The sequence below is a fragment of the Lynx rufus genome, unplaced genomic scaffold (genome assembly GCF_022079265.1).
Source record: "Lynx rufus isolate CCGP_SWC_20201006 ecotype Redwood Valley unplaced genomic scaffold, mLynRuf1.p SCAF_10, whole genome shotgun sequence".
Taxonomy (NCBI): Eukaryota; Metazoa; Chordata; class Mammalia; order Carnivora; family Felidae; genus Lynx; species Lynx rufus.
In genome coordinates, this window is record NW_025814824.1 from 86,471,410 (window position 1) to 86,486,602 (window position 15,193).

Here is a 15,193-nt window from a genome sequence, read left to right on the forward strand (position 1 = left end):
ATCCCAAGCAGGCTCTGCGCTGTCAGCACAGAGCCCGATACAGGGCCTGAACTCACGAACCATGAGATCATGACCTGAGCCGAAATCAAGACTTGGACGCTTAACCGACTGAGCCACCCAGGCACCCTGGGACATATTTACACTAAAATTTTTTTCATTGTTTATCTGAAATTCAAATTTCACTGAGCCTCCTATATGTTCATTTGCTACATCAGGCGACCCTTGCTATGCGGAAGGGCTCACGCATGCACGCACGCAAGCCTCCAGGCTGGCTCGCTCCAAAGGGAGACGAGGCCCGAGATCAGGAGAGGAAAACCTTCCCTCCCGTGCCTCAAGGGGGCTGGGAGGAACGAGGCAAGGAGGGTTGAGAGTCTCCTGGCCCCGAGGGACAGAGGGAGCCAGAAGGGCGGCCCAGGTTCAGAGGGCGGCCCTGGGAAGTAGGCCTGGGCCGCAGAGCCTGCCGCTGGGCCGCCCGGAAACGCAGGTCCTGAGGGAAGGGAATGGAATTTCACCCTGACCCAGCAGAGGAGGAAGAGGAAATGAGGCCCCTACACCTCGTCCTAAGGAATGTGCCGGGGAAGGGGGGGCTCCGGAGGAGGGAAGGAGGACAGAGAAGGGGAGACTGTTTGGAAGTTTGTGTCTCCATCTTGTCGCGCTCATTTCCTGTTTTCTTGGAGATCAAAGATGGGCGCGGAGGGACTGGCCGCACGTCCAGCCGTCGCCAGCTCAGAGGAGGGGGGCTAGGGAGGCTTCTTCCGAATCCCAGGCTATTGGACCGTCTTTGTCTAAGCCAGCCTTGCTGGGCTCAGGACCCCCAGGGGGAAGAGAAGGGCTCAAGATGGCCGTCCCTGGTCACGGCAACACCATCCACCGGCCGCACGTTGAGAAGGAGAAGTTCAGGACGAGGACGTTTGGCTGCTATGGGGACCCAACCTTATACGTCCTTGCCCTGGCCCTGTCCTATGTGCAAGAATCCGAATGCAAGCGTCATATGACATTTTGATTGAAGGCAAGGTCCCTGGAGCCAGGCCGACCTGGGTTTGAATCTCCGGCCCGGGCTTACTGGCTATGTGGCTTTGGTAACGATTTCACCGCTTTGGACCTCATTTTCCTCGTCTGTGGAACGATAATTAGAACCCACATAACCCGTAGAGGTTATGAGACAGGGCATGTGGCATTTCTTTTGGTTACAGTTATTTGAGTGACTTCTGTCACTGGAGAAGAACGAACTGCATGAGGAGGTTGGGGTGAGGTGGAAAGGGCAGTCTGCAGGTGAGGGACCTCTGACAGGGAGGTCACTGGTGCCTCAGGCCAGCAGACCTCCTCTCCCCAGCAGATGGGAGGGCTGACCCCACCTCCTGCTGTCCCACCCCCTGGTGGCCCACTAGGCCCCTCAGTGCTCCTTAGTGCTCTCTCTCCCACTGCCTATCAGCAAACACAGACTTGGTCCAAACCCTTCCTATACAGATGGGAAGACTGAGGCCCGGAGAGGCAGGACGTGAGCAGATCACACGGCACATGGCTAACCAGGCTGGGCCTTGGACCCACCTCTCCCCACAGTGACCTGGGGTCTGGCCTGCAGATTAACGCGGTGCCTTCCTCCTTTCCTTGGGACTTTCCCTGCCCCCTCCCCAGACTTCCAGGAACCCCAGTTCCTCCTGGATTGCCGGGCCACCCGGGGCCACCTCCTCCATGCCGTCAGCGGGAGAGGCCACAGGCCTGGCCATTATGTAATGATCAGATAACGGGCCAGGCTGGGAGATCAGATAAGAGGTCCATTTATTTTGGGGCCTTTTCGAATCCTGGCTCCCCCACCCCGCAGACGAGAATGGGGAGACAGGCGGGAGTATGACGCCCGGGCCTGTCTCCCGGAGCCGGAGGCGGGCCCAGACAGAGCTGAAAACAATCCCCTGGCACCAAGGGAAACGCCAGGGCCTCCCGGGACCCGGCTTGGAGGAGGCGCCACTAGGGGCCTGGGTGACCCGGCCTGAGCGAGAGACCCAGGAGCCACTTTCCCACCTCTGTCCCCTTCCTCCTCCGCCCCACCCATGAGCATAGAGCCACCTCGGCGCTTTCCAGATGGCCACCCCGGCACCTTGAAAGGCCACAGAGAATAATAATGGTCGAGAAAAGCAACTCCAGAGTCAGACAGCCTGGGTCAGACCCCAGCCCTACCCCTTAAAAAAGATGGTCACCTTGAGCGAAGGCCTAACTTCTCTGAGCCTCGGTTTCCCCGGTTGCAAAACAGCTTTCATCGTGCTTACTGAGAGCCAGGAACCATTTTGAGGCTGCCCAGGAGTTTCATTCGTTGGATCCTTGCAGCAGGCCTACAGGTGGGTACCGTTATTGTAACCACAGGACGCATGGGGAGATGAGATCCGCAAGGTGCAAGAGTTTGCCCAAGGTGGCCCAGCTATTAAGTGTCAGAGCCCTGTATTTGTACCCCGGGCGAGCCGGCTCGCGCACCCAGCACCCACTTCCCAGCCGTGTGGAGAGCCTGGTGCCCCGTAAGCACTCTGAACACACTAGTTGTGATTATTTCCTCTTCCTCGGTCACCCATCCACCCTTTGCCCCTTTCAGGGTCCAATTACAGCCTCACAGATTCCCCAGCTTCCAGCCCAGCCACCCCCCAGTGACGCCCCAACGCCCCCTTCTCCCTTCTCCAGTCTCTCCCGTGGCCCAACGCCCTCAGGGTCAAGTCCACACTCCACAACCTATCACGGAATTGACAAGGGCAGGGATGGGATACATGCCAACGTTCAGGTCCCGATTCTGCCAGCTCCCAGCTTCCTTTCCGTGCCTCAGTGTTACTATCTTCACAATGGGGATGACGGTAATCACGACACCCTCCTCATCCACTTGCTGAGAAAGTTGGTCAGAGGACGCCTGCCCGCTAAGCGGGCTCCTGATGCGCGGGGTTGCTCAAGACCGGGCAACTGCTCTCATGATTATTTATGCCCACTGGGGAGACGTGAGCTTTTTCTCCAAATACACCTCATTCCCTGCATCAGCCGTGCTCTTTCCCAGACCAAGGGTCTTCCCTTACTTGACCTCTTGGTCGACTTCTGTTCAACTCTCAGAGCCCTTTTGTGACGGGACCGATCCAGTTACACTCTCGCTGGATGGGTCAGTGTAAGGCCAGGAAGGGAACCAAATCTCCCCTCCTCTCAGGCAGTATCGCACAGTGGTTAGACCCAAGGCTCAAGCTCCAGCTGCTCATTTCTGGGCGGTCCGCATGAGCAGATCCCTCCGCCTGCCTGTTCCCCAGTCTCGTCCGCTGTCAAACGGGGGCGACAGGAGTGTCTGCTTCTTTGGGCTTTTGTGAAGTTTGAGTCTGATGGGACAGATCAGGCATAGCTCAGCGTCTGGCACAGAGTGAGTGTTGAGTCAATGTCAGCAGTCACATTTGTCCCTTCACCCCTGTCCCTGTCCCAGGGATCAAGTCAGCTCCGCCCCAGATGATGGTCCTCTTCAGGCTCCGGGGCTGATGTCCCAAAGCTGGGTCTTAGTGTCACTGTCTGTCTGGCTGAGATGACAGAGAATCTCCACGGTCATGTCCCCAGGGTCTCGTCCTCTGACACCTGGCTCACACATCTCCTCTTTTGCCTCCCGGCAAATGGGAAAGTGCACTGGAGTGCAGGCTCTAAGGGATGGATATTTGTGGTCTCTGTCCTGCGTCACTAGCCCCCTCTCCAGAGAACCCCAGATCCCCGCACAGGTGGTAGGCAGCACAGGGCTCCAAGTCCCATCTCTGTCCCAACCCTCAGTGTAGGCTTGTCCACACTTCGGAAACACTCTTTGATCCCAGCCACCCAACATGGGCCTCGAATCCCAGCATCCTCGCCTCTGGGACTCTATCCAAGTGAAATACTCCAAAATACAGGAAGAGGTGCATGTACCAAAAACGTGCGCAGCGGTGGTATTTATAACCAGCCTCCAAGGGGAAACCACCTGAATATTCAGCAATGAGATTCACCAAACGACGGGATGGCACATTTAAGGGGAAGAACATTCTGGAAACACGATGGGGTGGTTATGGAGTCTACATGACAACATAGAAACCTTCTGGGGCATAAGAAGGGTAACCAAGACTCCCAAATGTTGATTCGTTTGCATGAAAATTACCTTAACAAGCTAGACAAAAACTAGTAAGCAACCCACCAGCATGTTAACAACGCCTACATTAATAAAAGAACTCGGGAAGTGATTTTTTTCCCGTTATCTATTTTCTTTAAGGAGGAGCCCGAAGTGAATATATAACTAAATTGCTCTTTAAAAACCTACATGATGGGGCACCTGGGGAGCTCAGTCAGTTAAGCATCCAATTCTTTTTTTTTTTTTAATGTTTACTTATTTTTGAGACAGAGAGAGAGAGCATGAGTGGGAGAGGGGCAGAGAGAGAGAGAGGGAGAGAGAGAATCCCAAGCAGGCGCTGCACTGTCAGCACAAAGCCTGACACGGGGCTCGATCTCACGAACTGTGAGATCATGAGCTGAGCCGAACTCAAGAGTCCGGACGCTTAACCAACTGAACCACCCAGGTGCCCCAAGCATCCAACTCTTGTCTGTAAGACAATTAATTGCCTAGAGAAACCTTGTGCCGGAGAGCAGGGATGTTGGAATTTTATCCATGCATACTGTGCGTTATTACTGTTTTCTTCTTTTTTTTTTTTTAAGATTTTATTTTTAAGTCATCTCTACACTCACAACCCTGAAATCAAGAGTCGCACGTTCCACCGACTGAGCCAGCCAGGCGCCCCTATTACTCTTTTATTCTTACAGAGATGGAGTCATGGCCATTTGAACATCTAATGCTGCGTCCCAGACATCTGTCCACAACAGCGCATAGATTTAGCTTTTTCTTGGTTTTGGCTGCATGGTATTGCACTGCATAATAATTCATTTGATAGAAAAAAAAAATAATTCATTGGATAGGACCCAGGCTGATGGACATTTGGGTGGTTTCCAGTTGGGTTTTTGTTCCAGGTACCTGTGGACCATACAGTTTATTTTGGAGTTGGACAAATCTTTATGGAGTTGGGCAAACAGCTCCATAGAGCTGAAGGCTGAGCTGTTACACAAATTACGGTTTTGAGAGATTCCGCCAAGCTGTGTTTCCAGAAGGCTGGACCCATTCTTGGACTCGTTTTGGACCCATTTTTACCCTCTCTGGCCTGATTGAGGATGTGAGGGTCACTCCCACCCCATCCCCAGTGTGGAGATCTGAGTTCTACACCTTAACCCAGGCCCCCCATCCGCCTTCCATGGGCCACAGGCTGTTAAACACAGCCATTATTAAAAATTAAATTTTGGGGTGCCTGGCTGGCTCAGTCGAGGGAGCGTGTGAATCTTGATCTCGGGGTTGTAGGTTTGAGCCCAGTTTGGGCCCCAGGTCAGATTCTTGGGGTTGGGATTCTCTGCTCCCCCTCTCTCTGCCCCTCCCCCCGCTCACACTGTCTCTGTCTCTGTCAAAATAAACAAATAAACTTAAAAATAAATAAATAGGGGTGCCTGGGTAGCTCAGCCGGTTAAGCATCTTGACTCTTGATTTTGACTCAGGTCACGATCTCACGATTTGTGAGATCGAGCCCCACATCAGGCTCCGTGCTGACATCCTGGAGCCTGCTTAGGATTCTCTCTCTCCCTCTCTCTGTTCCTCCCCTGCTTGTGCACGCACCCTCTCCCTCTCTCAACATAAATAAACTTTAAAAATAACAATAAATAAAAATAAAATCTTAGGGGCGCCTGGGTGGCTCAGTCGGTTAAGCGTCTGACTCTTGATTTTGGCTCAGATCAGGAACCCGAAGTCATGGGATGAAGCCTCGAGTTGGGATCCTCGCTGAACATGGAGAGTGTTTAAGACTGACTCTCTCTCTCCCTCCCCCTCCTGCCCCCCCCCACCTCGTGTGAGCACGCTCTCTCAAAAAATAAAAATTAAAAAAATAAAATCTTAAAAAAATTAAACGTTACAAAGCTTACAAATAAATTATGTATTTTAAATGGTAACAAAGAGCAAAACTCATTACTTCCTACTTATTTTACTCCATTTTACTACATCCACACTCTTGAGGTTATCTCTGTCTGTCCCATGCTTGGCGTGCCAGACAAAGGCACTTCTGGACCTCGCATCCTAACTTCAAGTTTGGGGAGTTGGGAGCTTGAATTCAGCCACGTGGGAACATTTACACCCTGGACATTGACAAAATGCTATCCCCCACACCCTCCACCCCTGTTGTTAATTATTTTCCAGCACACCCCTGCCTTCCATCCAGTAAAACCAGAGCCTACATGGATCTTTCTCGGATGATTACGAAGAAGAGAGTGTTATCAAGCTAGAAATGTGGGGGAGGCGGGAGAAAGACAGGGCAGCCTGGGGACCGTTGCGCAGCTCGGGTAGGCTTCTGTCTGGGCTGTGTGAACTTGGCAGGTCACAGCCTCTACTTCCTCTCCTGTAAAATGGGGAGATAAAGGCGGCCATCTTGCAGGGTTGCTAGGAGCCACATGGGTGGAGGGGGGAGCTTGCTTAGTACACGTGGTTAGGAGCCACAAGCCCGAGGTCAAATTCATGCTAGGTCACTTAATGTCTGAGACAGTTTTCTGTGATCAGTGAGGCAGTGGTAGGGGTTAGGGGGTTTAAAATGCCACAGGTGGAATCAGGTGGGGAGGGGGGTCACTGCTGTGCTCTTCCCTTATGTTCTCCCCACCACACCCCCAGATCTTCTAGGGAGTTCCTAGATGCACCATGGGTGAAGGGGTGCCCACCGGAGCTGTCCCCTGGTTTTAGGCGGGCACAGAGAGGCCCACATGAGTGGGATGAGGGGTTGGGAGCCCCCAGCTTCTCACGGCCACTCATCTGGTCAGTTTCAGAAGGCCGAGAGCCAAGACCACCTGGAAAAACCCCCGGGCTGAGGAACTCCCACAAAACCCCTAGTCCGGGGTCGTGCCCCCACCCGGCAGCATTTCAAGGAGGCGGGGGTAAGTAGAGGCAGAGGGAGAGCGCTAAGTTCAAGAGCATTCTGGGAGCCACTCACAGGCCCCGGAGAGGCGAGGGGCAGGAATTTAAAGCGAATCATACAGCCACAGTAAACAACACAGGACCCTCCAGCCTTCCCGAGAACTCTCTCTACAAGACTGGCCTCACCACCGACCATCGCCACAGCCCAGGAGGAGTTCTATTCCCACCCCCACTTCGCAGTCCCCCAACATCACACCGCGAGGAAGCAACCACACGAGATGCGAACCAAGTGCCCTAGTGCTGGGAATCCACACGCCCTCCTTTCCACAGGTTCTTCAGACAGGAACTTAGGCTCAGAGAGGGCAGGAGACTCTCCCAGGGCTGCACAGCAAGCATTCTGGGACCCGGGCTTCTTGGGGAGAAACTGGACGTAGCTGGGAGGCTAGAGGCCAAGGTTAAGGTAAAGGTAAATAACTCATCCGTGTTTGAGACTTTCAGGGCTGAATGTTCGTCGTCCTGCCAAACCAGGATGGTTCGTCACCCTATGGTGTCCATCTGGGGCTGTCCAAACCCCCTCGGACGGCCCCACTGGGCATGAGCTTGGGACCAGGCCAGAGGCCGGGAACACTTGGGGCCAAGTCTCCCCACCCGGGGTCCCTGGACACCTACTTGTCGGTCTGAGGCTGCAGACGGCCAGCAGCAAGGCGACAACGGGGGGAAGCGTGCCGCGGTCCATGCTGTCCAGCTGGGGGTCTGTGCGCCGGGCCTTATCCGGTGTCCAGGGGCAGGGCTGCAGGCGGGCGTGGGGGCCGGCGTGGGCGCGAGCGGGGACCCAAGGGGAACAGGCGGCCGGAGCGGCGGCGTCCCTGCTCCAGCCTTCTGAGGTGGCGGCCGAGGGGTCAGGAGAAGTGGGCACAGGGGCGCAGGGCCGGGGGTCGCTGGCTGAAGGATGAACGGGGAGGGGGTGCTGGGCTCCCGTGGACGGCAGCTGCGACACAGCCCTGGCCCGGGGGTGCGGATAGGAGCAAGGGTATGAGCGGCAGCGGTGGGGAGCTCCCGGCTCATCCAGCCTGGCCCGGGGAGGCAGGAAATGCGCTTCCTTAGAGAAGGGGCCGGGCCAGGCGGCCTGCCAGGCGGGGAGAGGAAGTGCCACGGGCTGTGTCGCTGGGTGGGGGGCCCTGAGGCAGGGGGGAGGAGGCGGTGGGGTGGGAGGGCCCAGGCTCCAGGCTTGTCTCCCCCACACACCCCGCTGTCCCATCCCACCCTCTCCAGGGCTGGTGGGGCGCCTCCGGCAGCCCCCAGCCGGCAGATGAAAATAATCACCCTGACAGCCTACCCAGGAGACCTTTCCGGGGTCGGGCCCTGGCCAAGGAGGCTCAGCTGGAGCTCCTAGTCCCATGAACCCCGTTGTTCCCATTTTGCAGATGAGGAAACAGAGGCCTGATGTGGTGAGATAACCGGCCCAAGAAGATGGTGGAGGTGGGATTCACACAGGTGTCACTCAGCACCAAAAGTGCCTTATGTATAAGCCTGACACTGGCTCGTCATTCCCTGTTTTGCAGGCAGGGAAACTGAGGCCCAGGATAGGGAAGGAACACTCTCCCAAGTGGCAGCTGGGGCTGAGGTCTCAGGGCCCAGGGAGGGCAGGGGTACATTGGGTCTGCCCCCTTCCACGGGTGGAAAATCCTCCAGGGACAAGAGATAGCCCCAAACGAAAGAGGGACCCTCTGTAATGTCCTTTCTTTTTAAGTTTATTTATTTTTGAGAGAGAGAGACACACACACACAGCGCGTGAACAGGGGAGGAGCAGAGAGAGAGGGAGACACAGAATCGGAAGCAGGCTCCAGGCTCCGAGCTGCCAGCACACAGCCCTATGCAGGGCTCGAACTCACAGACCGCGAGATCGTGACCTGAGCCGAAGTTGGACGCTTAACTGACTGAGCCACCCAGGTGCCCCTGTAATGTCCTTTCTGAAGTCAGATGGTCCTGGATTCAAAACCTGCTCTCCTTGCTCTGAGCTACGAGGCCTTGAGCAAGTCTCCACAGCCTTTACCCTGTTTGTAAAGTGGACACAGCCGTGCCTTCCTCACCAGCCTGCTGTGAGATTTTGGGAGGTCAGGGCACTACAGCGCTGAGCCTGGGCCTGACTCAGGAAGTGCTCCCCCATCGGTGCTCCCTGAGCCTGGGAGACAATCCCCAGAGCAGTTCCTTGTTCATCTTGCAAATAGTAAACGCCAACTGTGTGCTCCCCGTGGTTTTAGTCACAGGTAGCCCCTAGGGTCAGGCCAAAGGAGCTCAAAGAAAGCCTGAGCTGCCTGGCCTTTGAAGGACTGGGGGAGTAGGGGGTAGGGTGTAGAAGAAATGGGTAAAGAGGGTACATGGGGCAGGGGACCCATGGCAGAGAGGGGCACAGAGGCAGGAAGTGGTTGGACAACTTGCGGGACAAGCAGGGAGTGTGGTTGGGACAGGAAGCCTGGAGAGGCAGGCTCTGAGGGGGGCGGTGTGGGGGGGGCAGTGCTTGAAGGCCAGGACTTGATCCTGAAGGGTAGGGGGAGTCATGGAGGGTTCTGGAGCAGAAGGTACCGGCTTTGAGAAGACAAATTGTGGGGTGTGCTGGCAGGACCCACAGAAGGGATGGGGCCAGGAGGCCTTTCTGTTTATACTTGTCCTGGGTCACAGATGGAGAAACGGAGGCCCCGGGAGGGAGGAGAAGGCAGGAGCCCTGGGGGCCTCTGGAGGGAGAGAGCAGGAGTGTGGTTGTCTCTGCAGGAACTGACACGGGGCGTGGGGAGTGTGGGCGTGGCTCCTTGGGCGGGGATGGGGGAAGGTTCGCTGTCAGACCCCTGCAGCTGCCCGGCCCGTTTCTGGTGACGCATAGGTGTGGGGTCATGGGGGACCCATCCGTGCCCAGCAGGCAGGAAGGCTGTGATGGGGAAGATGGGGCCACCCCGAGAGTGACCACTCCTCTGCCTGTCCCGGAGGGTGCGGAGATGGGGAGGTGGGCACCACAAGGCCAAAGGTGGCGGCGAGGTTTCCCCAGGCCCTCGGAACAGGAGTCTGTACCCCAGGGACAGTTAGTTAATCCAGCCCCAGGGGCTGAACTCCCCAGGGCACCAGGCTCCGCCCTAGGCGGTCACCTTATCAGCTCTGAATCCTCACAGCCACCCCTGGAGGCCAGTGACATCAAACCATTTACGGAAGAGGAACCCAAGGCTCCCTGAAGTCTGCCTGACCCCCAGCTGGAAAGTGGAGACCTCGGGACTGCCCGGCTCCAAGCTCACCTCCTCCTCCGCTGAATGTGGAGAAGACAGATGTCGCTGTGGCTGTGGGTGTCACAGGGCGATGGCCATCCCAGGCCGTAGCAAGGACCCCAGGGGAGGCTCTCCCCAAACCTTCCTCCTTCTCACTTCCTCCCTACGCTACACAACCCATCTCCACCCACTTTATACACAAGACCCACTGGATTCTCTAGAAAGCAGGAGAGGCTGCAGGCAGACACAAGGAAGAACTTACAGGAAACTTCCAGGGACAGAAAAACCTATAGGCGGTTATGCAAGGGCCTGGAGGCCTGGCCCCAGAGACCTCGTGGAGGAAGGAGGAGATCGGGACCCCCAGCTGTGGCGAGGAGATCACCCTGAAGTTCCCACAGCACCCTGGGATTGTGTTGTCTAAGTCTCTGCGCTTGACTGGAAGCCCCTTGTGGGGGAATTTTGATGCCTCTGCACTGCTGTGTCCCCGGCACAGAGCCCAGGACCCTTTGGGCCTTCAGATCTATTTATTGAAAGCCCGACGTATTCAGAAAGATAAGGCAGGGGCGGGGGCTGGGGAGGCATAGGGAAATTGAGGTACAAAGAGGCGGGCCTTGCTTCCTGTTCCTCAGTGGAAGAAGCCAGTCCTCAATCTGGGTTGCCTGTCCCTGGAAAGCTTGACGGTCATATGGTCTCACACCTGGGGACAGACCTCGGGTTAGCCATCCTCCGTTTGCCCCCAGATGTGTTCTCCATCTCGACGGACACATCTGCTGCCTCCCGTTCCCCTCAGCCCTGCACAGATCACAGAGAGGAAGGCGGAGGGGGCCGGGCGGGTAGGATTCATTCCTCGGACGTTTTCCCTGCTGGATCACTCCGCTGAAGGCCACGGCGCTGACCAGGCCCTCTCCAGGCCGAGGGTGGTCATGGCCCACACTGCTGCCAGCCCTGGGCTCTGCCCTGTCCCTCGTGGTTTCCCTACACCCTGTCTACACCTGCGTAAACAGACCCTCCATTAAATTCTCAAATTATCCCATTGGAGCGTGCCATCTGTTTCCTGCTGGGGCTCTGACTGACACAAATGCGTTCAGGTGCCGCCTAGCCACACGCCAAAGAGACATGTGGCCAATGGCCAGGCCCCTGCGCCTCAACCCTGCAATGGGCAGGTGCACAAATTCTGCTGCTTCCTCCTCCTGGCTGGCTGGGAAGGCCCGAGCTGCAGGAAGGGATCAGCACGTCTGCCTTGGCCACCAGCCACAGGAGGAATTTTAGGCAATCCCCAGGGACCCCCCCAGGCGGCTGTCTGTCTCCAGCATCGGCCGGGAGCCAGGGGCTGTTGGAACACCCGGGCCAAACCCGCAAGGACAAGGGAGAAAGTGGGTGCACAGGAAAGAGAGCACGGGACGGGGTCAGGGTGTGCAGACTCGGTCTCCGGTGGCCTCGGGCAAGACTTTTCTATGCTCTGGGTCTCAGTTTCTTCGTCTGCACAAGGGAATGGCAGCCTGCCGGCCTGGAGAAGCTTGAAGCCCGGGACAAGAAGCGCAACCGCTCCCCCATGAACAAAGCTTGCCCGGCCCTGGACCAAGTGCCAACCTACTGCCACCTAACAGGCTGAGACTGTCACGTCTCCATTTTAAATTTTTTTTTTCAACGTTTATTTATTTTTGGGACAGAGAGAGACAGAGCATGAACGGGGGAGGGGCAGAGAGAGAGGGAGACACAGAATCGGAAACAGGCTCCAGGCTCTGAGCCATCAGCCCAGAGTCCGACACGGGGCTCGAACTCCCGGACCGCGAGATCGTGACCTGGCTGAAGTCGGACGCTTAACCGACTGCACCACCCAGGTGCCCCACGTCTCCATTTTACAATGGAGGAGACGGAGACTCAAGTGCACATGACACCAGGGCTGGGGCAAAGCAAATCTGGGCCTGTAGTTCCTCCCTTAGCTTCTAGAACATTCCATCCTGGTGTTCTTCCCATCTCCCTGGTCGCCTTATCTGCCTCTTTGCTGGTTCCTCCTCATCCTTACTCGGCCTTTTCCCTTCTCTGTTTACCCTCACTTCAGGGTCAGGTTTTCTCAAACCTTGGGGACCATGATGTTGTGTCCCCACACAAATCCTGGGACTCGGACTCAAACAATTCCAGCGTTTTGTGAACATATGTATATGCCCTTATGATACGCGTCCATCTTGCCTCGTTTTCTTTGAAACACTGATCACAAGCCACTCTGTTGGTTTCATTATCCACCAGCAGGTCTTGGCCATAAAAGATGATGCCTTAGATCCCCGCCTGTCAAGTGCGGCCCTAATATCTCCTGAGAGCTTCTCTCTGGCCCTGACCCAGACCTGCTGACTCAGAACCTGCATTTTATCGAGACCTCCAGGGCACTCATGTGCACATTAAGCTTGAGAAGGGCTGTTCTGGGCGCCCTCATCCAGACAAATGGCTTTAAGTACCATCTATATACTGATGGCTCCCAGCTTTCTATTTCCAGCCAGAACTCTCCCCCACCCCCCCGCCCCACGAGGCTCCAGGCTCCTGGATTGTGAATAAGCAGCTCAGACTTCCCGTGTCCAAAACCACGTTCTGCTGATTCTCTGCCAAGCGCTCCTGCCTCTGTGTCTCCATCTTCAGAACGTGACGATTCCGCCCCCCTCTCATTGCTCAAGCTTTGAGGTGAACCTTGACTCTCAGACCTCTCGTCCAACCTACAAGCAAACCTTGGTGGCGGCGCTCCCAAATTCCCAGGGTTTGGGGGGTTCCCACTACCCCACAGCTACTGCCCCGGTCAGGACCAGAACCTCTTAGAATATTGTAGTCACCTCATGGAGCTCCCTGCCCCCCACCCCGCCCCCACGGCTTACCCCAGGCCATTCTGCACACAGTAAAGGGAGGCAACAGTGAAGCCAGATTCCAGCCCTTCTGCTCTGCCCCCTCAAATGGCCAGCGAGGCTTTCCCGTCCCCTCTCCAACCTCATCTTCTGCTCTTCTCCCCCTGGCCCCCCACACTCAGCCGCCCTGGCCTCCCGTGCTGTTCCTTGAATGTGCCAAGCACATGCCCACCTCAGGGCCTTTGCACTTGCCATTCCCTCTCTCTGAAACACTGTTCCCCTAGATAAGCCCAGGGCGCTCGCTCCTCATTCTTAAACCACAGATCAAATGTCGCACGGTCAGTGAGGACTTCCGCAACTGTTGCCGTTAAAATAGCCCCCTCCTCACGTCAGCAACTGGTCTCCATCTGACACACTATACAGTGTTTACTTTGTCCGTCTCCCTCTCGAGAACACAAGTTCCATGAGGGCGAGGGCCTTGCTCTGTTCGCTACCAAACGCCCATCACTTCCAATAGTGCCCGGCCCGTGGGAGGTGTTTGGCTAAGTACTGATGGGGATAAATGAACGGGCTGTGCATACGTTGTGATCCTCAGGTGCCAGGGGGTGGGTGCTGGAAGCATTCTGAGCCCAAGGACAGGGTCTCTGATGAGGGGGCAATGACCCCCCAAGGGTACGTGGTGGTCACAAGGGTCAGTGGTCCCGCCAGACGCTGCTGTGTTCCAGAAGAGAGAAGTCCCTCAGAGTCTCCCTGTCACTCCCCAAGTACAGGTTGGCTTTTCTGATGAAACCCACTCCCCGAAGTCTGAAGAGCCCACGAGGACCACCTAGGAGGCGAAAGAATTCTACCGGGCCAGGATCCTAGAACCTCTAAGTTATAGGGCTCAGGGTTCATAGAAAGAGAAGCTGAGGCCCACGAAGGGGAGAGACTCACCCAGCACCCCATGAACCATGGAGGGCACCGCAGGCAGGAGACCCTGAACCAGAACCCTAGGAAGAGGGAAAAAGCAGGAGAGGCAGGTGAGGGTCTAGCCCTGTGCCTCCGCTTTGCTGTGTGGCTTGGGACAAGTCACACCGCCTCTCTGGGTCAGCTTCCCCAACGAGGAAGCCCTGTGGTCACAGGCTGCACATGTGCAGTAGGGCTCTGGCCTCCCACCCCTGCAAAGCCCCCCCACTGTGGAGCCGCCAGGCCTTCCTGTTTACTCGAGGCCCCTCTCGAGGCTGGGAGGCCGCAGCCTTGGCCTCCTCTGCTCCCCGCTTCCTTCCTCTCCCACTTCAGCGCCTCCGGCCAGGCCCTCAGGGCCCTTGAGGCCAAGACTTAGGGGCGCAGTCCAGCCGGGGGGGCATCTGAGGCCACCACCCCCGCAGAGCACTCTCTCTCTGAGACCCTGAGGTCTCTGGCTGGTCATAATGTTCCGGCACTTTGGGACAAAGCTGTTGCCTGGAGCGTCCCTAGAGACGTGAAGAGTGTGACAGCGGGACTGTCTCCTGTCTGGATCTAGTGCCACACCCACCTCCCAGCCCACGCTAGCGGATGAGCACTCGTGCTCCCTGACCCCGGAGACTCTCTCTCCTCCCCACCCCCAGGGTCCAGGCCTCCGCTGAGCAGGTTCTCCCTGAGCTACCCAAAGTGTGGGCCACGGACCAGGAGCTGAGCCTCGCTGCCCGGACCTGCCCTGCTGAAGCAGAATCAGCTTTTTAACCAGACCCAGGAGATTTGCTTGCACAGAAAGCCTGGGTGCACGCAGTTCTGGTCCCCTGCCTGTTGTTGTTGTTTTTAGTGTTTGTTTATTTATTTTGAGGGAGAGGGAGAGAGAGAATCCCCAGCGGGCTCTGCACGTGTCAGCACAGAGCCCGACATGGGGCCCGATCTCATGAACCACGAGGTCATGACCTGAGCCAAAATCAAGAGACACTTAACCGACTGAGCCAGCCAGGCGCCCCCACCATCCCCACCCCTCCCCTCCCCGGGTTTAAAGTCCTTCCTGGGCCTCATCCCTTAGGTGTTCTTGTCTCCGAGGCTGAGCCTGAATCTATGATGCCTTTACAACTAACTTCCAGTTTCCAAGAAATTTAGGGGATGGAGGAGAAGGTGGGACGACACCAGAAGGAAGCAAAGGGTGAATCTGGAAGGAGTTTTCTGCAGGACAACTCGTCCCG

General features: G+C 56.4%; 1 protein-coding gene across 1 annotated transcript in view; it reads right to left on the reverse strand.

Annotated features, from left to right (window-relative positions):
• The window catches only part of ENG (endoglin), a 30,983-nt gene extending 22,967 nt beyond the window's left edge, over positions 1-8,016 (reverse strand). Inside the window, exon 1 of the mRNA XM_047070008.1 lies at positions 7,625-8,016. Within this exon, the coding sequence (XP_046925964.1) occupies positions 7,625-7,691 (67 nt within the window). The 5' untranslated portion in view covers positions 7,692-8,016. The remainder of the gene's footprint in view (positions 1-7,624) is intronic.
• Between the last annotated feature and the right edge of the window lie 7,177 nt (positions 8,017-15,193).